Source organism: Trematomus bernacchii, unplaced genomic scaffold (genome assembly GCF_902827165.1).
Source record: "Trematomus bernacchii unplaced genomic scaffold, fTreBer1.1, whole genome shotgun sequence".
Taxonomy (NCBI): Eukaryota; Metazoa; Chordata; class Actinopteri; order Perciformes; family Nototheniidae; genus Trematomus; species Trematomus bernacchii.
In genome coordinates, this window is record NW_022987973.1 from 1,856,935 (window position 1) to 1,880,463 (window position 23,529).

The window sequence follows — 23,529 nt, forward strand, 5'->3', positions numbered from 1 at the left end:
TATAACTGATCAATCAAAGCACACATTTGAAATACCAACTCTCAGACAGTGGCGTTACTTTGCATTTTCCCCTGCTAAAACCGAGGGCTAACACTTCTGCCCAATCACTTCCCATTTACTTCACTATTAAGGATAAATTACACTGTCTCCCCACTGGCTGTGTCCCCATGAATAAAACAAGGCCACACTCATTAAACTCCATGAGCTCCACAGGCTAGAAAATGGAAAGTTTTAATAATGCATGCACATACCTCTGTTTGATTTGCATATACATGGAATGTCTTCGCTTCGAACTTGAGTTTGGTCACCTCCTCCCTGAGTTTGAGGTACAGAGACAGACAAAACAGAGGATGGACAGACAAAGAGGGAAATGAAAACAAATGGAAACAAAAGAAGACGAAGTGAGAAAGAGAAAACAAGAGGAACAAAAACAGCAATGGAAGCAGAAAGAAGGGAGATGCAGAAATGGATATAAGTGTTCAAATATTAATAAAGCCTAGAGGGGAATTCACAAGGCCAACAGTAATTCATTTCAGAATTCAACAATCTCGACAATATGTTACCAATCACAGAAAATGCCAAGAATAAGCTGATAGATATTAGGAAAGCTAATATTTCTACAACAACACCACTCCAAGCTACTCAGACTGTAAGGCTGGTTGATTCAGCTGTAACTAATATCCTTTGTACGGATCACTGGTTACTCTATGTTTCATTTGGACTTCTCGTCCAGTGCTTGCACATGAATCATGATATATTGGAGGATACTTTAATACCTGATAGGGAGCGTTGTTTTATTACATTTGTTTCCTGCAGGAATGAGACTAAATTTAGAAGATATTAAAACAAATGTTTGGAAGTTTTCTGGCACTACTGAAAAGCTGGAAAGATGTATGTTCTCATTGGCGCTTTATATATTTAGTTATTTCTGCTTTGTACTTAAAATAGTCCATATGGAGATTTGGGAAATTACTTCATCTTTACACAAACAACTACAAAGTCCTCCTCATGAATGTTGGCATGCACATACAGAATTTATCCTTTTGTCCAGTTCATCTGAACTCACCAGTTGAGGAGATGGACCCTCCTGTTTCCTTGCAACACAGTGAATCCAAAAGGAGTAAACGCCAGAAAAGCTGGGTTCCCGGACACATCCTCAAGACACATGAACCAAAAAAAGGTATTATTACTACAGAGAAGCAATTTTAAAATCACAGTAAAATAACTTTCTCTTATAAATGTCCTACGCTGATAAAGAAAGACACTTGAAGACAGTAAAATAACAATTATATCAATTCCATGCTCGACTTTGATCTCACATTAACTTAAAAAACGACAACTCATTGCATGAACGTTATATTCAACACAGACTCATTGAAAGCAGAAGCTCATATTTCCAGAATATATATATGTTTTTGTCAACAAACACCTTGCATGGATGAGGGTCCACTCCATACGTCTCCAGGTTCTGAGCCTTCTGGAGGAAGTTGAGCTCTGATATTTCAGGGATCTGACCTCTGGAGACAAGAACAATAAGCCAGTTAACTCGCATTCACAACCAACGTCAAACTATTACTGTGTTGTTCTATTTCATCATCATTTGATTTGAACTGCGTACTGTTTTTGATAAATGTGCTGAAGTCTCTTCTCCTTAGCGTATTGACATCTTTTAGATTGTTGATTTTATTGCATTTAAATTGTCTATTGTTTTTTACTTGTACTTGTTTTATGGTGTGTGAGCTGTACTTTTTTGTATGTTTTGTTTATTTGACTGTACAGCACTTTGGTCTGGAGGTTTTAAAGTGCTTTATAAATAAAGCTGTATTGTAAGTCGAAACATTTACTCTCTGTCAAACAAGCACATGATTTCCTATTCTACCCTAGTTTATCATTCTGCCAGCAGTGTGATGAATATTCAATTTTCAGGTGTAGTTTGTTACTTCGCTGACAGTAAACTATTGGGAGATGCATATCTGATTGTTCCAGACAACATGGAGGCAATGACCTATAGAGGGCAGTGCAGGACCAGGCGGTGCCTTTGCCCACCTGGGTTTACCCTATCCCATCACCCATGAAGGCATCATCTGGAGGAGTCTGACAGCCTCACTGTGTGTACCTGCTGGGACAGGAGGCTCTGACCTTGGCATGCTCTGTCTGGCTGTCTCCCACTTTAAGGGCAAGGAAGCAAAGCAATGTTAACTCAACCTGACCGCCACTATAAATTCACATCAGTCCCTGAGCATAAAACAAACACTGCACTAGGAGAGAATGACATAACTACCATCCTGAAAATCCAAAAAGGTAGTCATCCCTTGCTAACCATTTTAAAGATAATGACTAGGGACCGCATCCATCACCCTGGTCATCACCTGCTGTATAGCTTTCTTTCAAGATTCAAGTTTCAAGGCTTTTATTGTCATTTGTGCATAGCTACAGTGTAGTTATGATAATGAAAATCTTAGGTCACAGGCTCCTCCAACAGTGCAACAACAATAAAACAGATAATAGTGCAAGTAAATAAAATAAAATAGAATATAATAAAAATAGTGCAGAATAGTCTATATACAAGTAATTGGAATATTGATATATATAAGTTGCAAACAGATGAATGTTATGGATGTTCTTTCAAAAGTGCAGGTGTTTAACAGTATAGTGAGACCAATCCAAGGCCCCAGCCATTACACCTGACCTTTTACTGTTCAAGGAGGGGACATGGCAGCAGCCTAACATCTACCCAAGTGTTTTAAGAGAGCAACAACTTGGGAAAGGAATCAAGAAACTTCTCTGATAAATTATAAAACCATAGACTTGATAACACTGCCTTTTATTTTCACTACTTCTGACATCCGACCCTTCGAGATTAAATCGTGGCAAAATGTTCCTAGACTCTTTGAACTATAGCCACCACCAATAAGGGAACACATCCTTATTCACCCAGCCGGCCAAACGCTGCAGTCTGAAGGATGTTGTTGTCTGCTGCTGTCAATAGCCAGGCATGTGAAGCATCAGGGACTGAACTGAACCTGTGCATGAACATTTCAGTGACTTGTTTTGCAGAAGTGGGTAGGAAGGTCTACAGAGAGAGTGAAGGCAATGTCTGCTAAACAACACAGTACCAAAAAGATGCTCAAATGCACAGAATGTAATACTAAATACTACTTAAGTAGCCTGGAAATGTGTGTGAAATGTGGTATTTTGGTTAGAGGAAATCAAAACACAACATTAAATATCAATAATGTCTAATGTTTTGGCTCTATGAAACATGATGTACTTATATGATTCTGTTTTCTTCAAGTTTGTATCTTCCTGGTCGAATGCACTTATTGTAAGTCGCTTTGGATAAAAGCGTCAGCTAAATGCAATGTAATGTAATGTAATGTAATACTGTATCTTAAAGCATGGTTATCATGTATACACACATATCATTAGATTAAACAGCATTTTGCAATTGTAACATCACAAACTAAGAAGTTCTGAAGAAAGAAAATAATATAAATCTGGGAACTCTATTGATTGGAAACATTCACGTTTTCAATTATTCAACATGTAGGCAGGGGAAGAACTAAAATATTTGTAAGATTGCTCCAGGGTCAGGAATTGAATGCTTTGGATCTTCTGTATGAAAACAAAATGGTGTCACTATTAAGGGAAACTTTATACTCTACACCACTACTGAGAAATACCCATAACCTTGGGTGATGCTCTTGTGCATTAGACAAAGGCTCAACTCTAATAGCAAAGTGCAACTGAGACAATGGACATCCTCTGCGTGTCGAATTCAACTGTCATAAGTGTATCCAAAACGGCATCTTCGTAAAGCTAAAAAAAGCAAATGTATTCCGCATGAGAAGAGCCAACTACTACTGGAGGGAGGAGTGGGTTTCATCAAATAAATAGAGTCTAAAAGGTTTCCTTCAATGAACAAATGTTGACTTAAACAAAGCCTGATGGTTTACCGGAATAACCTGTGTGAGCAGATTTCAGGCGTTCAAATGTGTGGTTCTTGATTTTGAAGCGAAATGGGCGACAAAGATCCACAAACCGTGGGTTATTGACCTTTCCTTTAAAGGAGTCATCGTTTGTGTGAGTGAATGTGAATTGATTAAAAACCTTTGACAAAATGTTGGCTAATTTGTAACAACATTTCTGGATCCGAGGCATATTGTCTATCAAGTGTAAATAATGCATTAGCACAGTCTTTGAGGGATTTCTGACCTATGAATTTAAGATGCTCTGTAAGAGTTCAGGCTGCAGCACCAACTGTGAGGTGTGTGTTCAGTGATGCTCTGTACTGTGGCTGCTGTGGAAGTGAAGGACTGCACAGGAAGACAGGGGCATGGACAAGTGTCACCTTACATCAGCTCAGTCTTGTGGATGTCAGCAATCCGCCGCTCCAACTTCTCAGAGTGCTTAGGGAAGAACTGGAACTTGGAGCTGTAGCCCTCTGGGTGTTTGCCGGGGTCGTGGTCGCCAATTTCAGCTGGAGAAAAGTAAAAAAGACACAGAAAAGGAAAAGCTATGATTACTTTTTAATCCACTTATGTCTTTACAAATGTGATTGCCTTTCCAAATCGAATGGCTCTGGTTGCAAGTATTAGAAGAAGTACAAAATGCAACAATATGTGAACATAATATATGATGTTTACCTAATGAGGGTTGAAATATTTTCTGCAATGAGCAACTGATAATGTTGGGTCGAATATTCATAAATTGGCTGAAACCATGAATATTATAACCTCATATCAAACATGTTTGCGGCATTAAAAAAGGGTAGTTATTTATATTCAAATGCATATCATTTGTATCTTTGCATTCAATTACTATGAATTTGTCCAAACCAAAAGCCCACATTACACACATTTGTTCACAAAGAACATTAAGTCAAGGTTTTGAATACACCTGTGCACACATGTAACCTTGATTCCATGCAGTACTTATTTGTTTGGCATATTGGTACTATCATAAATACCTGCCAGTTTTATTCTGTGGCCAGCTTCAGCACCCTAGCTTACAAACCGCTGACATCCGTTCACTGATGGTGGAGGAACAGAGCAGTGGAGGAGTTTGGCTACATGTCTGCTCTCTGGGGAGATCTGTACTGCTCTGGCAGCATTACTGCTGGAAATGGATTTTTGAGAGCCAGAAACATTTCAGTTTATATGTGTAACTGACATTATGGATTCACATTTTCTGACGTGCTGTCGAGTGCCTTTCTGAGCAAGAGACACCTGGTGGGAAAGCTTTACAGAAAGGGAAAACTCAGACTGCCACTTGTTTGTCCAGGCAAAGTGAAAACACTGAGTCATGAGGAGACAAAATGACAAGCAGATTGTCCTTACTGTAAAAACGGACACAAAAAGGCCTTCAGTTAGCCCCAGCAGAAGTTTTCACAATATTCTCTTATGGTGTAAATAAATACATGAATACATTAAAATAGATATAATCTTACATAGATATGTACAAGCAAGTCAACAAGAATTGGCTCATTGTATTGTGGTGTTCACAGAGACTCCCAAGACTATTTACACAAAGTAATAATTCTGTCTTAATAGCTTTCTGTGGTGCAAAGAGCTTATTACATTTAAATGTTTTACTTTAAGCTCAAAACAACCAATTCAGATTTAAAAATCTACATCAAACAAACATTATCTTTAACCTCTGAACACGCTCTGCTTGCAAATTTTCTCACACCCACACTGCAAAGTACATTTACTATAGCAGAATGTGAGCATATAGACAAATAAAACACAGCTGTTATTTAACAAGCTAGGCTCATATGGCAATCAGAATGTCTGCAGTAGATTGTAACAAAATTGAATAATATACATAAAAAGTGGTAAACAAACCTCTGAAATGTATTTACAGTTTTAGTTTAGCGTGCAATTCCATCTGTGGAAGCTGAGGTTGGTTAACAATAATATTGAATCGCCTTATTTCTCTTTAAAATAAAGTGTGGGATCTAATATGTTTTAAGAATATGTCAGAGAGGACACCATGACACTGCGATGTCAGCCTTGTATGACATTTAAAGGTCCCCTATTATACTGTTTTTCACCAATATATAATAGGTCTCAGATATATACAAAACATGTCTCTGAAGCTCCAAACACCAAACAGATCATTGCAGCATCCCATAATCCCCTCTGTTTCAGCCCTGTTTCCAAAGTGCTGATTCTCTGTCTGTTACTTTAGATGAAAATAAGGAGCCACTCCCCACGCCCCTCTGAGAGATATTTGGTTAAAAATAACACAATGGTGCTCTAGGAGGAGATTCAGGTGATAAGGTGGGGGGGGGGGTTACCTTGGTTGGTGATTGGCTAATTGTTACACAAGCCAAAACATCGTTATGACATCATAAAGTGGCCAAAATCTGATCAGCTCATTTTCAGACAGGTTTTTATATAAATGGATCAGGACAAAAAGAGAGAGAATCTTTTTTCCTGAAACTTTCAGAATCTCTTTACACAGAGGGGACACATGTTGATGAAGAAGAGACATGAAGAAGAGGGGACACATGTTGATGTAGAAAAGACATGAAGAAGTGGATTTTGCATAATAGGTGACCTTTAAGAGGAATACATCTATGATGATTGCCTTGATACCTTGTAATATGTAGGCAGCCAACAGAGCAGCGTCGGATGTCTTGCACAGGAGGCGGCCATGGTAGAGATCCCTCTTAACCTGCAGGAAGACGAGATATCTGTGGAGTGGAACACAGATAAACTGATTTGGGTCATTATTTAGATAATATCAATGTGGGCGGAAACGGTGGATATTTCGGTTTAAAGATAAAGTGTCCCTTGAGGCTGCAGGTTTGTCAATGAGATTGTCAACAGAAGAAATCATGAAAATAAAGAAAACTATACAATGATAGATTTTGACGTGTGTTGGCTAGTCTTCCTTAGATTTGATATCTGTGGTTATTACAGATAAGCTAGTAAAATATAAAATAAATGCAGCTAGCGACAAAACCATTCTGAAAGGTCTCCTATTAAAGTATTTTTAGGCATATATTATAGGTCTCAGATATATAAAAAACATGTCTATGAAGTGTTTTGCTCACAGATCACCCATTTTAGCCCTGCCTCAAATCCCTCTATTTCAGCCCTGTTAGAGAAGTGCTGATTCTGGGTCCGTAGCATTAAAACAAAAAACAAAACACGTTGCGCATTGATAGCTAAGTTTCTGATGGGACACATATTTATGTATAAAAGACATAAAAAAGTGCATTTTGCATGATAGGAGACCTTTAATGTTTTTCATTTTTGTAAAGCACTTTGAATTGCCTTGTGTTGAAAGTTGCTATAGATGAGAGTAACACCTACGTCACTTCCGGGCGAAAATTACGGCCCCACCCACTTTTGGGGGAAAACAACGCTGTCATTTGAATGGCGGTCAATACACATTTTGGATCTTCAAAGAGCCCGATTACGACGGCCAGTCAGGCAAACAATTACATCAAATCATTGGAAATCGACGATCGGGCTCGATATATGGTTAAATTAAAATCAGTAGGCGAGGCCGTAATTTCGCCAGCTGTTACTCTCGTGAGCGAGGCGGAAAATAATAGTTTTATCATGCCAAAAAACTGCTGTGTCGTTTATTGCACCTCAAACATTAAAACAAATCCAGAGTTATGTTTTTCTGTACTTCCTCTAAGAAAAAAGGACAGTGAAAGAAGAGCTCTGTGGCTTCAGGCTTGATCGCCATTCAAATGAGTGTTGTTTCCCCCAAAAGTGGGCGGGGCCGTAATTTTCGCCCTGAAGTGGCGTAGATGTTACTCTCATCTATGGACATCGATCGCCTACTGCTATATTTAACCATATATCGAGCCCGCTTGTCGATTTCCAATAATGCAATGTAATTGTTTGCCTGTCTGGCCATCGTAATCGGGCTCTTTGAAGATCCAAAAATCCACGGTTTTCTTAAATTTCTGATCGGATTGGCAAAAACTTCAGAATTTGAATTGACCGCCATTCAAATGACAGCGTTGTTTTCCCCCAAAAGTGGGCGGAGGCGTCATTTTTGCCCGGAAGTGACGCATGTGTTACTCTCATCTATATAAATAAATGTACCTTGCCATTAGTCTAGAGCCCCTCTACAACCAAAACTAACAATTACTCTATAATTACAAAGCATATGATTGGCAATCAAAAGTTTCTTATTGGAGCATTAGACACAGGACATGCAGTCAACCTCGAGGCAGAACTTGGGCTAAAGCATAATCATGTTGAGAATTGACCGTGATCTAAAATATGATTGCTGGTTTGCACTGAAGTCCACTGGGAGCGACTCACTCACCGGGTCTCAACATCCAGAGATTACTCATATGTCAATTTTACCGCTAAGCAATCATTTCAAACGCCTGAGATTCTGCTTTTCTCCAAGCAGCAAAGCAATAAATAGCAAAGTGGTAAAAAATACTGCTATGGGCGTCATGATTGAACCGTTTTACATCCTGCCGCCACCTTGGTGTAAAATGACGATATATTAATAGCTAAAAGCAACATGAAGATCTATACTCTATACATGTTTATGCTTGAATGCCACTCTATGTGAGGGTTTCCACTCAGAACAGATGGAGGAGGATGGAAGAGCTGTCCCTTGCAGGCTCAATCCAAAAGAGCTAGTTTGCAAAGAGAGATTTCACTGCGTGGCGTGGCAGATGGATGCGATTTACATGGATCCGTGCGCTTGGAAGCTCTCAGACTCACTTCTCTCTCCTCACAGCAGTTTGTTCAGCTGTCAAGGATGCAACACACACTAGAGAAGTAGTGAAGAGCTTCATGACTGCAGCTTATGGTATGAATACGGAAATACTCAAATCCCCCCGCCCCACACTAACGGCCCGTCCACACAGCATCATTAAAAAATCTTGGAACGCTTCTGCCCATTCACTTTGAATGGGGTGACGTCACTTTGCCTCACTTTTCGCCGAACTGCATTGTGGGCAGCAGAGCGGAGATTTTCAGGATTTTCAGGATTCAAAGTTGAGCAATGTTCAACTTTTGAACCTGAGGTGGAAGCGTCAGCCAATCAAATCCCGTGTATGCAAATCTGACAGTTCAAGCGCTAGCCAATCAAACCGCGTGTATGCTGGGAGAGACATACCGCAGGTCATTTCCTCATATTCCAAAAAATGGAGGAGAAATTAGCGGTAGGGAATCACCCGGTGCTTTATGACCAGTCCCTATTTACCTACCGGGATATAAACCGGAGGAGCCAGGCATGGAGGGAGGTGGCAGAGACAGTGGTAGGTTTTCGCCTGTTTGGGGAGTTTATATCCAGTTTACTTCGGGCTTTTTTGCTTCGTATGTCGGGGGAGGGAGATTCATGTGATTGGTTGTTGGTGCCTTGCTCGCAAAAAATCCCCAAGCTTCAGATACGCCCACCTCCAAGATTTTTTTAACGCTGCTGTGTGGACGGGCCGTAAGACTCACTGTTGGGATGTATATAGTGTTTTTATTGTGTTCTTGTACCTTCATTATTGCATTGACCCATGATGAAGATGAATTAAAATAAAGGGGTTCTATTACGCTTTTTGGGGTTTCCCCTTTCCTGTAGTCTGTTATATAGTTTTTGTGAATGGTCTGCAAAGGCTTAAATCCCAAAGTTCCCTCCAGAGCACTTTCTCTCCCTGCCTGGAACGCCTGCATTGGACTCCTTTGATTTATTTTGTGACATAATGACATCACTATGTAACACTTGCTCTTCTATTGGCTAGCGCTCCAACACATTGAACGTGATAGGCTAAGGGGCGGGACATCTCTAAGCGGTTGACCAGTCAGAGCCAGCCAGCTAACCAATCAGAGCAGACTGGGCTCTGCATGGTTTCAGACAGAGGGTGAAAAGAGGTGCTGCAGCACAGGCAGTATGAGAAAAATAAATAACTTTTTAACATTAAAATATATGGAAACGTGTCACAATAGAGGCACAAAATACAAATATGAACACTCTTTAAAATAGTGTAGTTCAGATGACCTGGAATAGTAATTTCGCTGGAGAAGACGGCGAACTGAAAAGAGATTTTAATTTTCCTTGAACATTTATTGTAAAACTATTACATTTAATTGTTTTACTCAATTAAGTTAGGATGGTTACATAAAGCAGCAACTATTGAAAGGATTATCTGTTCAGACTAAAGCAAATACGATTCATAAAAACCTCTAACAAGCTGTAGTTATATCTTTTTTAATTATCTAAAAGAGTGCTGCAGAGGCATTCAATTATAACCGTTAAGAATAAGAAACCCTTTGATCTGGTTTTATGAAACAAGAAAATGAATAGAAAGGCAGAAGACAGAGACATCCCCTTTGGTTTAATCAAATCTGTCTTGAAGTGCCACGGAGTTGTTGTTATTATGTCAGCATTTTTACATCCTGGATATAACGGCCAACATTTTTTATTGTATGATGTAATTGTCCCAGGTTGAGAGTAAAAGGATTAACGGGCCAACTGGGTTGAACTTCTGTTTTAAAATAGACATCTCTTTTTCCACATTACTGTTGATATTACCAGTGAGTGGTCAAACAATGAAAACCATTATCAGAAGTGTTAAAGGATGTCCTGGTTGCCTGTTGAATGGTTTGCTAATTATTGTAGAGACCTTTTGATTCAGAAAACTGTTTGCTTACTCAACCTCTTAGAAAATAATAGTGGCAAGAGGCTCAAAGCTACATTAGCAGCTAGCATAACACCAGAAAAATATTGCTGAGCTGTCTGTGGTTAAGTTGCATTGTTGGTGATTTAAGTGCAGAGATTGGACAGTTAAGGAGAATCGATAGAATTAAAAAGACCATTTATTTAGTTCTCCTGCATTGATTTATATAAAAATAACACTACTCACCATTGTGAGCCTGATACAATACATGAAACAGCATTGCAATGCTAATTCAGTGGAGCACTCAACGACTGTACTGCCTTTTGTATAATGAGATATTATTAAATGGTTGGTATAACGCAATTGGGAACAAAAAATACCTTTGCGACTTAATCAGGGAGGGATAACGAAAGTTGAGAGAGGTAAATCAAATCAGATATACATTTGACTTAACCTCCCCACCTGCAGCCCATCATGCGATCCTGAAATCTTACCTGGTGATTTCCTCTTTCAGGGCAGCGGGGTCAGGTGGGTAAAACTTGACTCGCAAACACATGGTGAACGGAGGCTGGGCTGAGGAAGAAAGACAAACATTTAAAATGAAATGCTTTGTTTTTCATTTGGTTGGTTTGGTGGCTCATTATTTCAGAAATGTTTGCAGAGTATATTAAGCACATTTATTCTTGTATGTTTTTTTACTTAAAGGTGGGGTGTGTAATTTATTTCAGAAACACTTTTTGTTATATTCCATGGAATGCTCTTAACATCCCGATAGCAATGAATATCTTAAGTGCTTTGACAATAAATACATAAAAACATCTCATCTGTGGAAGCCGTAATACTGTAAAAAGCACGACCAATCATTTTAGCCGGCCCGGCTAAAATAACTGGATGGCCTACCTGCCTGTCAGCCTTCCATCTGTGCACAAACTTATCTCGTGCCCTCATTGGTCATGTGCGCGTTCGTGTGTTGGAGGAGGGGCTCTGTAAGGAAGTCTGAAGGAAGAGGCAGATTTTTTTCTGGTTGTGCACTTTCAAATTCTAGCGCACTCGAGCTGGTTTCTCCAAAATTACATACCCCACCTTTAACCAACTAATTAGGTATGTCAAATGATATACTTACATTTTATTTGTTTGGCAATTGACTTTGTAAACTCCAACCAATGCTGAAAGAGAGAGAAAGAGAGAGAGGTAAAGACCTGGACAAAGACTCTGTGGGTGCTAAACTGTCAGCCTGAACTCTGATTGCTCAGCAGCTGAGCATGAGGATGTGTAATCTATAGCTGGAAGGCACAGTGGAAGTACTTTCACCTCCTTGCTTCCTTTTCATTTACACCCCCTTGAACAGCGTCTCTATGCAGGGAGGCGATGAAGGAAATCTGTTTGCAAGATAATCAGGAGACTGCTGTTCTCCGTCAGAGTGCTAAACATCGAGAGACCAAACTCTAATCAGTGAGATGATGACACGCTGAGAATAATGGTGCATTGCGCTCGCAGTCATTGCAAAACACAACGATGCTGTTAATTATTAACTTTTTTAGGAACACCTGCATTCACATTTTCATAACATGTCTGTTATCCACTCTTCAGATCCCCTTTGCATTTGAGAAAACAACTTCAAGCCTTGAAAGCATTTTTGAATCCCATCCACAGTCCATATTGCAATAATTGACAGATAATTGGTCAGCAATGCAAATCCACCAAGGACTGTGTTGATTTTTGTGATAGATATTCCTTTTTGAGTGAGGAGTATGGCCTTTTGCCAGCTTGCATAATTGACCTGCAGGCTAACCTACCTGTCCTGCAAATATTAATTTATCTAGAGGAGAAAAAAGACTCACTAGATGAGTAAGACCTGGCATTTATACCTTACACATCCATCACTGCCCGTGAGACTATAACAATATCAGCTCCTCCAGGTGATCTACAGATTCCTAAAGTAGAGATGGTCAAGACTGACTGAGATAATGTGCCAGCATTGCTGCACAGGGTTTCATTAAACCTTTTAGGATTAACATTTGAAGAGTGCGATCATCCTCAAAATGAACTCCAGCCTGTTAAACACAACGCTAGATTATCTTTGAACACATTCAAATGTTTTTTACAGACTACTGTAAGTGATTTGCTCTGTGAACCTTTGGTGCACATTAGGGTTTGCTATAATTCATTCAGGCAAATTATGCAGTTTGGGTGAAGTAGTTTTAATTCAAGGAAACAAATGACAGATATGTATGAAGAAAGAATGACACTTGAAACCAACTAAAGAAAAGAGAGTAATGGAACCGAAGAAAAGTAGGAAACCGGAAATGAAAGGAGGAAAGAAAGATGTCAGAGAGAAGCAAATGATATGTCACAATGCCACACATTAAAATGAATTGATTCAAACTGAACAAATGAAATACATTTTAAAATAGAATCCTTACCCTCTGCTTGTCTGGATCAACATATCGAATGCCAAAGTAGTCTTTCTCCAGCAGGTTGAGATGGTGGCAGATCACGTCGAACAGGTACTGTCCCTTGGCGTCCCGCTGAAAGAGAAATTATTCATAATGTACTTGTTTGAGGGACAATAAAGAGAGAAGGATAGAAAATAGAAAACCAGCTACTTATATTTGCATATTCACAGATTCAATTAATGAACCTCCAGCAGATCATTCACATGTATGTGCACACTCACACAAATCGACACTGCCTAAAGCAGGAAATGACATTGCACATTGTACAATGAAAACATTTTTGATAGTGTCACAATGTGTTTCCCTTCCAACCAGGAATTACATTTTTTGGAGCATCCGAGAAGTTAGAACAGCCACCAAAAAGTACTTTAATATTTCACCATCCTCAAGGGGGATATATGGGGACTATTAAATATTCATAACAAGGCTGCAGCCACCTGTGAAAGCTTTGAGACATTTCTGCAGCAGAACAAAGCAAGCAGTGAGACGAGGTGTGAGCAAAAGAAAGGCTGAAGAAGGAAGAAGCCATTGTCAAAACCTGACCCTTCCTCATATATGAATACCTAGTACTCCTGGTACTAGGATGGGTTAAAGCAGAGAACACATTTCACTGTGTGTGCTGTGTGCTCTGCATGTGTGACCATCAAAGAGGGTTTCATCCCTCCAATTATATTCTATCTCTACTTTGTATATCTTTTGTACCATTAACCCATACTGTAAATACAATTACATTTGAACTTAAAAAAGAAGCTAAATGAATGTAAAGTACTGTCAGGTGTTACAGTGAGTAGGAGAGGAAACCTGGCAGTGGGAGCACGGCTCTTGCATAAAGCTGCGTCTGCCCCAAAAGACTCATTAAAACATATTTTAATGAAGTCTTTATTTAGATTTAACTGCAACCATAAGGTACATGCAAACAAGGCTGAGGCTGACGCATAAAACAACATGAGGCCATAACTGGGGCTTTGGTTACAAGAGATACATTCAGCTCTGAACTATGGGCATGCTGTTCAGCTAAATAAGAGGATAGAAGTGCAACATATTAGAGAATTATGTTGATTAATGATTTCAGCGGGGGGGGGGGGAAATCAACATCATTTGGATGCAAAGGTAAACATGATAAGGTCAGTTTAGCTGATTGTCATCCTTCTTGAAAACAATAGAAAGGGTTTTAACAGTAGCATTTTGGGAATTACATTTATAAACCTTCTTTCCGAGAGGTTATTAGAGGCTCGAAATATCACAGTCGCCAGGTAGCTTTACTTAGCACCACGTCTGAAAATGTGGGGAAACAGCTAGACTTGCTGGGATGAAAGGTAACTAAATCTAAACATATTGTTGCCAATGCGTAAAATGTTGAAATAAAGTGTGGGGATATTCAAGTAAATACAAGATGGTGGGCAAGCTTTTCAGAGTACAGATTACACCCTTTTTTGAGATTGAAACAGTTATATTAACATGCAAAGATCTCCTGTTTTCACAAATAACATTGCTAACTATTTTACACACACCTTCAGTTACTGATATAACAATCAGGAGACCTTGGGTTTAATTTAACAGTCTATTTCCATTTACGTATTATGTTCTGTTATGTGTATTATAGGCTATAGTATAGCTTTTCTTCCTTCAGCAGCAATGGACACTATCAAATATCCTACTGTGCCCTTTAGAGGAGACAATGCATTCACATGAGTGACACAAAACTGCATAGTCAGAGAAAGTCAGAGGCAGAAATATGAGAACGGAAGAGGAAAAAGAGAAGAGAAACACAAAACCAAATACAGAGAGGGCAAGAACTGAGAGGCCGGCTGACACTGATTCATCTTCCTCAAAACACTATTCACAGCAAGGCAATCAAAAAAGAGAATACATGCAGCAAAGGGTCCTTGTTTGAACCCTTTTCAGATACAATCCCTGTTGAGATATACCGTTTCAGACAAGGTGAGAATCTCTATGACGGACCCTGTTTACACTTCTGTTTCACTCAATATCAGACAAAATGGCAGCACAAACACCTCTCAGGTCACATGTGGATAAACACTGCCAGGGCATGTTGAGATTAGAGTGGATGCCCCTCTTTAGGTGGGGTTAAACCTGGGCTATAATGTCAAATAGCACTTATTGTAATTGTGGGGGAAACTTCTGAAGCAATTGGAGTCAGGACTCAGAGAGACACGAGGAGAGCTGGAGCTTTGATGGCAAACACTGACGGTTTATTTGTAGCTTCTGCCGGAGAATTCACAAGACATATCACGGGCCACGAGTTGACCACGCAATCAATTTTGAAGAACCCTTCTGTAGTTCGAGGTTTTAATAGTTCGGAGTGTAATAATCAACATTCTTCAAAAGATAGACTAAACTGAATCACATTTGTTGTCGCTTATGGCTCGGGGTCATCTACACCCCGAGAAGGATGTGTTCCAGGTGTCCCATAACAATAACTATCTCTGACCGAGAGTTGCCCGGTCACAAACTGGCAACATCAACAATATGCTAGGGCAGCCCCTCCTTATGGGAGATAACGGCTGCTCAAGGTTGGTCAGCTGCGTCAGAGGGCGAAGGAGGACATGCAGGGCAAATTATTCCCCTTGTTGTGAAAGATTGCTTATTTCAAAGTTGTCTCATTGAAACAAAATAGGTTACATTTCCTCAAAAAGTCAGACTGATTGCCTTAATGTGCATGAACAAGTGATAAAGTGGAGCTTCTCAGCATCTGGAAATAGCACAATCTCTCAGTTTCCACTCCTTCTTTCTTTAATCTCTGTACGTTTATAATCCGATTCATGAATTCCCAGGATACGCAACTTTCAACTAGCGCGTACAAGTCTTTAGCTCCATTCACACTGTAACCCTGAAATGATCCAATCATTGCAGGCAGAGCTGTATGTAAGGACACAAATTGTCAGAAAATGTTGGACATGACATTGAGCAGACTTTACTGTTAATGTCCACTTGAGCTCATCTTTGAATAGAGCGAGTTACCATGTTGATGACGTTTCCATGTTGCAGCACACTCTACCTAGTAACCAAAATCAAAAGGAGTAGAGTGTGAGAACGCATCTGACACATATAATGGCCTTTTTGTGTGCTAGATCTGTGGAAAAGGAAACTCTGGACAATAACTGGACCTGAATCTCCAGAAATGATCAAGAGATCATATGAGAAGACAACACTCTTGTTCATTCTCACCACCCTGACAAATTTGTTATGTATCTTTGTATTGACTTTGTATGCAGCCATCCTGCCTTTAAAATAGATTTTGCATTCAGTCTGACGGACCACAGTCTTGTATCCTTTCTGTTCAGACGTTCTCTATCTGTGAGTGTCAGCACTTTATTGAAGATACAGTATACAGTATCACACATATTCAATGACATTTAAAAGTCCAAAACCAGGGTATATGCAGGAATCCTGAAGTCAAATGTAATACCTTTTAAGACCCTTTTTAAGACCCTTTCCATACATTTTAAGACCTCATCGCCACTTTGAGTTTTAACCGGTTACATTGGCGACACACTTTACCTCACATTTGACTATATACAGTATTGATTGTCCTTCCTCCTTATCTTCCAACCATTTGGACGCAAACTTGCATTTCCCCATAACGATGTTGTTTAACAACCGGCGTAAACGGACCTTCGCGCGCTATCAAGCAGTGAGCGTGCGATGTCCTGTTCAGATGACGTCAAATCCAACGGGATGCCATAAATAAACTACACAGAATCACACTACACACCTACGCAATGATTACATTCAGGCAGAATACAACCTCTTTGGACAATTTATATACTTATTGAAAACAAGCTACAAAATGTAATACCTTGGAAAATGCTTTTTAATAGCCTTAATTTTCGCTAAATTGATTTATCAACTTTTAATACTTTTTAAGACCCCGCGGACACCCTGAAAACGTAATTGAAATTGAACAAATAAAATGCTTGTCCAAACAAAATCTGTAATGATGATCTGAAGAGTAATCAAAGAGTTAGTGGCAGGATTGCAAGGGGGTGCAAATTAAATCAGTGAATGTTTAAACCTAACGCCAAAACAAAATATTATATATATCATGTGCGGTTGTGTCGAGTTATGCACTTGCCAGACCAGGTCCCAGGATGCATGCAGTGGGCTGACCCTCCATCTCCTCTGTCAGTGTGTCTGTATGTCACTGTCACCATTTACACACTGACGCACCAGGACAGGCCTGCTGACTGTCCCAGCAGCACAAATAGAAACACACACACACACATGTACAGACGGAGCCTCAGCCCTCCTTCCTCTATTATAAATGTCTTGTTGGTGCACCTGTGAAACCTGGAGCTCCCCCACATCTTCAGAGCCTGAACCTCCCACTTCCTCCATCTGCTGTGCACTGTAGTGGAAACTACAGCGCTGCCCAAAAAAGACTTCCCAATTAATCATCGAACTGCTTCTTTCTTTCTATATGCAAATCAGTGTGTGTGTGTGTGTGTGTGTGTGTGTGTGTGTGTGTGTGTGTGTGTGTGTGTGTGAGAGTTGTTGATCCACATCCAAGTTATGAAACAATAACAGAGAGACAGTGCGATTCATCTCAGTCCAACACTTCAGAAGTAAAATGAAACTAATTAATTAATTAATAACAATAATTCAAGAGGCCCTATTCTGCTTTTTGGGGGTTCCTTTTCCTGTAGTGTGTAATATAGCTTGTTGTGCTTGTAGATGGTCTGCAAAAGCCAAAAACCCTCCAAAGGGAGTTTCTCTCCCACACACCCCCCCGCCTGAAACGCCTTTGTGTACTTCCTTTGTGTACTTCCGCAACATAGTGACATCACTGCAGGCTTTTAGTGGCTAGCGCTCCACCACATTGCACTGTACACTAAGGTGCGGGACATCTCTAAGCGGTTGACCAATCACAGCAGAGCCGGCCAGCTAACCAATCAGAGCAGACTGGGCTCTGGTTTCAGACGGAGATTTGAAAAGAGGTGCAGTAGCACAGGCAGTGTGAGAAAAATAAAGACCTTTTTGAACCTTAAAGTATGGAAACATGTCACAGTAGAGAAACTAAATACAGATATGAACCTGAAAACGAGCATGATATCTCCTCTTTAAACAGGAAATCTGACTCCTTGAAAAAAAATCCATGCGCACAGAACCAGTGTGAGCACACACACTTTGTACGATGGATTTATGAGCTGTTACAACATACTTTAAATGGTAGGATTTAATAAAGCGCTTGTGATCTGGAGTCTTCTATTGTGCATTACTGTACAAGGAGTGCAGGTAATCCCATTGTTCCTGCTAAATTACCTGACTCCGCACTCTGATGCAGTTTGTAACGATGAGATCGAAGCTCACTCTAACTTTGCTCCGTTCTCATCGTCTGGCTCGATCAGGCGGTGATAGAATCAAGCAGCAGAGTCTCTCTTGCCCTCAGGCAGCTGACCAAACACTTCTGATGAATATGTGGTGTTGTGTTGCATACTGATGAGAGACTCTGAACTTCAGTGCACCGGCCGCGGCTCCTCTGGGAAACGTAGGCCGGCTCTGAGGCAGAAACATTATTGATCTTAAGTTAAGTGTTCTTCAACATCCTTATGAGATTTAAACCCAGAGCGAAACTGCAGCTAACTAGTGGCTGCAGAGAGGACTATATGCTGCCACCTTAAGCTCTGTTTTATTGTTTTCTAATAGATAAACTGCAGATCTTCTTTGTGGTTTGTGGTCATGTGATTTCAGTGTGGCAATTGCTTCTCTCACGGTTTTCTCTCTCTTGGGTTGCTATTGCTGTAGGGGAAATAATTAAATCAATGCTATCCTAGTATTAAAACCCTTTAATGGCCTAAACATCATGGAATTGAGAAATAAAATAACCTGCTATTGAGATAAATGGCTTTACAGTTCACTGAATGTGAATGCATTGTGATTTTTATTTATTTATAAAGTTCCACATTGTGCAAATATGTAAACTTTAGCAGCTCATGAATATAAATAGTACAATCTAGGAAACTGAGTACTGTAAATGTCTAGCAATAATTCTAAAATGTCAGGTGAGCATGTGTTAAATGCTTCACCATACATTTTTCAAAAATGCAGTCAAATCTTAGTTTTCATATGAGAGCTGAGTTGGCTGTAGTAATTGGGCTTTAAACCCTGATTTATTGAGTTGAATTAGTAAAACTACAACACATTTCAGATTCGACAAAGCGTGGTTTAAATATTACCTACTGTCATCACATCACGGTGCAGATAACCGGAACTATTAATGAGCTTTACGTCAGCCTGCTTCCTATGGCTTCATTGGAACGGGAATTAGTCTGCAATGACAGTCGCTGACAGATTCAGAATTATTTATTTTTTAAGTGTGTGAATAGCTGCAGTTAATCTACCAACAAGAATGTTTTCGAGCTTCTCTACAAGTTATATATCTAGATGTAGATCTCTCTTAATCTGCTGAAGTTACTACATGTCACAAGGGGTTTCACTATGTCCTGATATTAACAACACATCCGAAATATTTGTATCCATTACAGACCAGTTGAAGCCCCTCATGTACGATTAATCAGAGTTAGATCTGTGAAACTGGCCCCATAACATATCTACAGTCCTTTTGATAAATGGTGTTTACACTTAGCAACCCAAACCAACTGCCCAGAGAAATTAAACTCCATTCATCACCTGCTTACAGCTTCCTCAGATGTACAGCGTGTATAGATCACAACCTCCTTATTTGGTACAATTTCTAATTCAACATATATTTTATAAAACAATAAAATAGAGCATAAGTTGATCTGTTGTAATAGCTCAGGAGCTCAGGTCTCTATTAGGCAATACAATGATTTATTTTGTGATTTACTGTATATCAACCATTCATATATATATTGAACATCTCTACAATATGAAGACATGTCCTTATAAATATAATCTTAGTTAAAAAACACTACTACAATGTTTCAGTCCACATTGTGAACTGTGATCTAAAAGTGAAACCTAAACAAACAATTTATTGCACAGTGTATGATAGGACCTTGGAGAAGAGTTCGCCATGATCATCTTGTCAGCTTCCATTCAGTTCATTGAGGTTTGTTATTTGATTTCACCGTCAGGACAGATGGCTCTCCTGGAGCTCCTGTTTTCCACGCCTTGTGTATGTGTGCTTGCTCATCAAGTCTACACATGCTCTGTGGACTTTTGAAAGGCAGTATCTAATTATCTGTTTTTTATGACAGTATCTCCTGAGGAATAGCTGTGGGAAGATAGGGTGGCGGGGCTCATGCTACGAGCCATCCGGGGCTTGTTAACAGAGGAAAATATGTACTCAGAAGATCAGGCAAAGGAATTCTGGGTAAGTCCCACAAGATAGACCTGGGAAATTGAAAAGAGCTGGAAAGCGGCTGAAGTGGTAGTTGTTGTTGCAGTAGTAGAAACATCAGTTGTTAGGCTTGTGGTGGTTGTAATAGTCACAGCAGTATCAGTAAACATCTGTGTGCATCTGCATGCGTCCATATTTAGGTATGTTTTTATTTATGAAATATGATATGTTTTTGACAAGAGTCGTGCAATGGCATGGGGATGTGAGAAGCGGGCAGAAGTGATATTAGCCACAATGACTCATGGGTAAATGAGATTATTGCAGTCCTGTCAGAGAGAGAGGAATGTATTAAACAAGCAGAGGACCTTAAGTGCTTTATGGAAGCACGCGCAGGGTTTCATCGCAGCTATAATAAAAGTGATAAATGGAAATTACCCAGACTGGGGCCAAATTATCACTGTGGTCCTTAGTGGAGCGGCAGCACGCCTCGCTCAGGCCTGGACAAGCCTTGCGTCAGATTAATAATTGAGAGGGGTTCTATATCAGCTTGAGAAACACCACATCAATAAATGATGGTGTCATTTTAAACTATACGATGAAAATTGCAACAACTGAGCGAACGGTCCTAAAAGGTTACCGCTTCTACGCTAGGTAGTCCTCTAAGCTCCTGGGTAGCAGGTGACTAAGTGGAGGAAAATTGTTTCCTTGTCCTAAACAACGACAGCTTCTTTGGCGCCCAACTGCATTTTTTATCAATATGTATTTCAGTTCCTCACTGCATGATCTTTATGCTGATTTTCCCCGTTGCAAAAAGTGTTGCCTCCAAGGCTGCATCAGCAAAACCTGAAAATGGCTTACTGTAATCTCATGATATGGTAATATGTACTTTGCATACTCTGGAGAGAAGGCATAGAAGAGAAAGTCCGTAGTGGATGTGACTGTCAGTGATCAGCTGAATAGTATAAGAGGATTTTCACTCAACAAGCCTTCTCAAACAAACTAATGGGAGCAATATATCAGTTATATTACAATGTCATCTGCAGACAGCTCGAGTATTATTCAGGCACGTTGTGTAAACATTTTGTCTAATTTCAAAGTAATGAACAGATGCTATGCCAACAACATAATGATGAATAGTAGGCCATTTGTAAAAGAAAATGCACTAAAGCCTAAGGGTCTCATTGGGTCTCTCAGTATAATTAGCAAAGCATGCAGGCAAATTCTAGTGTTTTCAAAGACTGAAAAAACTCTTTTCACTGGTAATTCTTTGAGGATGACTCATACTTATAGATTAGACTCACTCCTCTCAATGTAATTCCAGAAAACTGTATATGATCCGATCTTTATTTGGCGAGCAGAGACATTACTTTAGACTTGGCTGTATATATGGTGGTGATTATTTCTTGCAGCTCAGCATGGTGGCACTTATTAAATTGCTCGGGCTATATTACTTGTCCCCGGATTTAACCTCAATATAACTCAAGAAACATCTAATGCTGTGAGAATATCTGTTTTATGTGCCTGGGCTTTTGCACTGTAATCACTTTTATTGTACTTTCAAGTATTTTCACTCTTGAGCAGTAACATTTTAATAGCATTTTGTTTATACTTAAGGATGCAAACATTAGAGTCATATTGTGTGTCTGATTCCAGATCAAAGATGTTTGCAAAGCATAAATATAATAGTTTCTTAAAGGAATTAACATTTGGGAAATATGCTTTAATTCACTTTCCTGTTGAGAGTTAGATGGAGCCATGGACCCAGAGGCAGGAAGTGATGAGCTTATTTGAGTTTAGCACAAAGATTGGAAATGTTTTGCAATCGTATGTTAAGTGTGTTAATCAAGGTGCTAAAGAAGTGTTGGTAGATATATTTTGTAACTTTGACTAGTTTCCTTCTGCTTTATCTTTCATGCTAAGCTAACGTCTGGCTCAAGCTCCATAGTTAGCACAAAGGCACGGGAACTTCATAGTTGTATACAACAAAAGTGAATATTTGTGAATATTTGTTTTTATCCACAGGTTGAACTACTACTTCAAAGATTAAGGACAAGACAGTAAGGATTACACTTCTTTTCTAATATTACCACAAGATCGTTTCTCTCCCTTAGCAGAATAGCACATTATATAACTTCAAACATCCAAGTAAAGACAAAATCCCCTATGAAGAAAGTAGCTTCTCAATTTATGATGAAATCCCAACTCAAGGGAAAACAGCATGCTTTCAGGTATGACATTACTTGACGAAACAGATAGCCCTATTTATCTTCCCTCACATGCCTGTAAACACTCCCTTAGGTACAAGACAGAAAGACAGTGATCCTCTTGAAAAGATGTTCACTGTCAGCAGGCTGACATCTTACTGAAGCTCAGCGTAAATTCAACCAGGAAGACCGTCTTTACTCTTCATTTACCATTCCCACGTAACTACTCTCTCTCCTCTCAATAAGTGATCGGGGGCGTCACTCTCCAGCTTAACCAATCACTTCCCTCTATTCCCAAGAGCCTATCATAGCGCTCTGCCAAACCTTTTAAATCTGCTCTCCCCTCTGACAGCTGTCATTTCAGGTGACTCGACCCAACCCCCCTCCACCCCTTTTCACCTCCTGTTCCTTTGAGAGGGTCAAGCTAAGCCCCTCCCCTTCAGACCGACCCCAACTATCCATTCACCACCACCAGTGTCTAGACCCCGGGGGGTTTCATCGGATCGGTTCTCCCCTCCCGAATGATACTTCCTGCACAACGGGGCCTAATCGCCAAAATCACCATTACATTCATTTGTGTATCTCTGCAATAAATATGTATTCTTACATCAAAACCGTCTCTCCTGATTGAACTGCTGTTGGTCTCAGAGATGCTGGTCTGCTTTTACAATCAGCTCAGTTGTGTACATTATTTCCTGTTTAGATATGGCAGCTCACAGTCCTTGGAGCTCCATTAAAGATATGCCACGATAGAGAAGTGTCCCTGAGAGAAACCCATAAGAGTTATGGGGGTAACCATACTCCTAACTGCTTTCACGCTATAACTGAGGAGACAGAAGAAAGCAATAAAATGGAAAAAGGAAGAGGAGAAAATTGATAAAGGATAAGTTGACAAATGATAAAGTAGAAGAGAAAGCAAGAGTACACAGAGTGTCTTGGTGCTCCATTTGAGAAGTCTCTCAGGCTTTTCTCCAGGAAAAGGGC

The 23,529-nt window shown here is 39.8% G+C and overlaps 1 protein-coding gene across 1 annotated transcript in view; it reads right to left on the reverse strand.

Annotated features, from left to right (window-relative positions):
• Nucleotides 1-23,529, reverse strand: part of LOC117471885 (FERM domain-containing protein 5-like) — a 68,822-nt gene that overhangs the window by 6,342 nt on the left and 38,951 nt on the right. Inside the window, exons 2-9 of the mRNA XM_034117144.1 lie at nt 13,024-13,128; nt 11,724-11,766; nt 11,095-11,173; nt 6,603-6,700; nt 4,357-4,480; nt 1,430-1,517; nt 1,067-1,155; nt 252-315 (exon numbers count right to left, since the gene is read on the reverse strand). Of these exons, the coding sequence (XP_033973035.1) occupies nt 252-315; nt 1,067-1,155; nt 1,430-1,517; nt 4,357-4,480; nt 6,603-6,700; nt 11,095-11,173; nt 11,724-11,766; nt 13,024-13,128 (690 nt within the window). The remainder of the gene's footprint in view (nt 1-251; nt 316-1,066; nt 1,156-1,429; nt 1,518-4,356; nt 4,481-6,602; nt 6,701-11,094; nt 11,174-11,723; nt 11,767-13,023; nt 13,129-23,529) is intronic.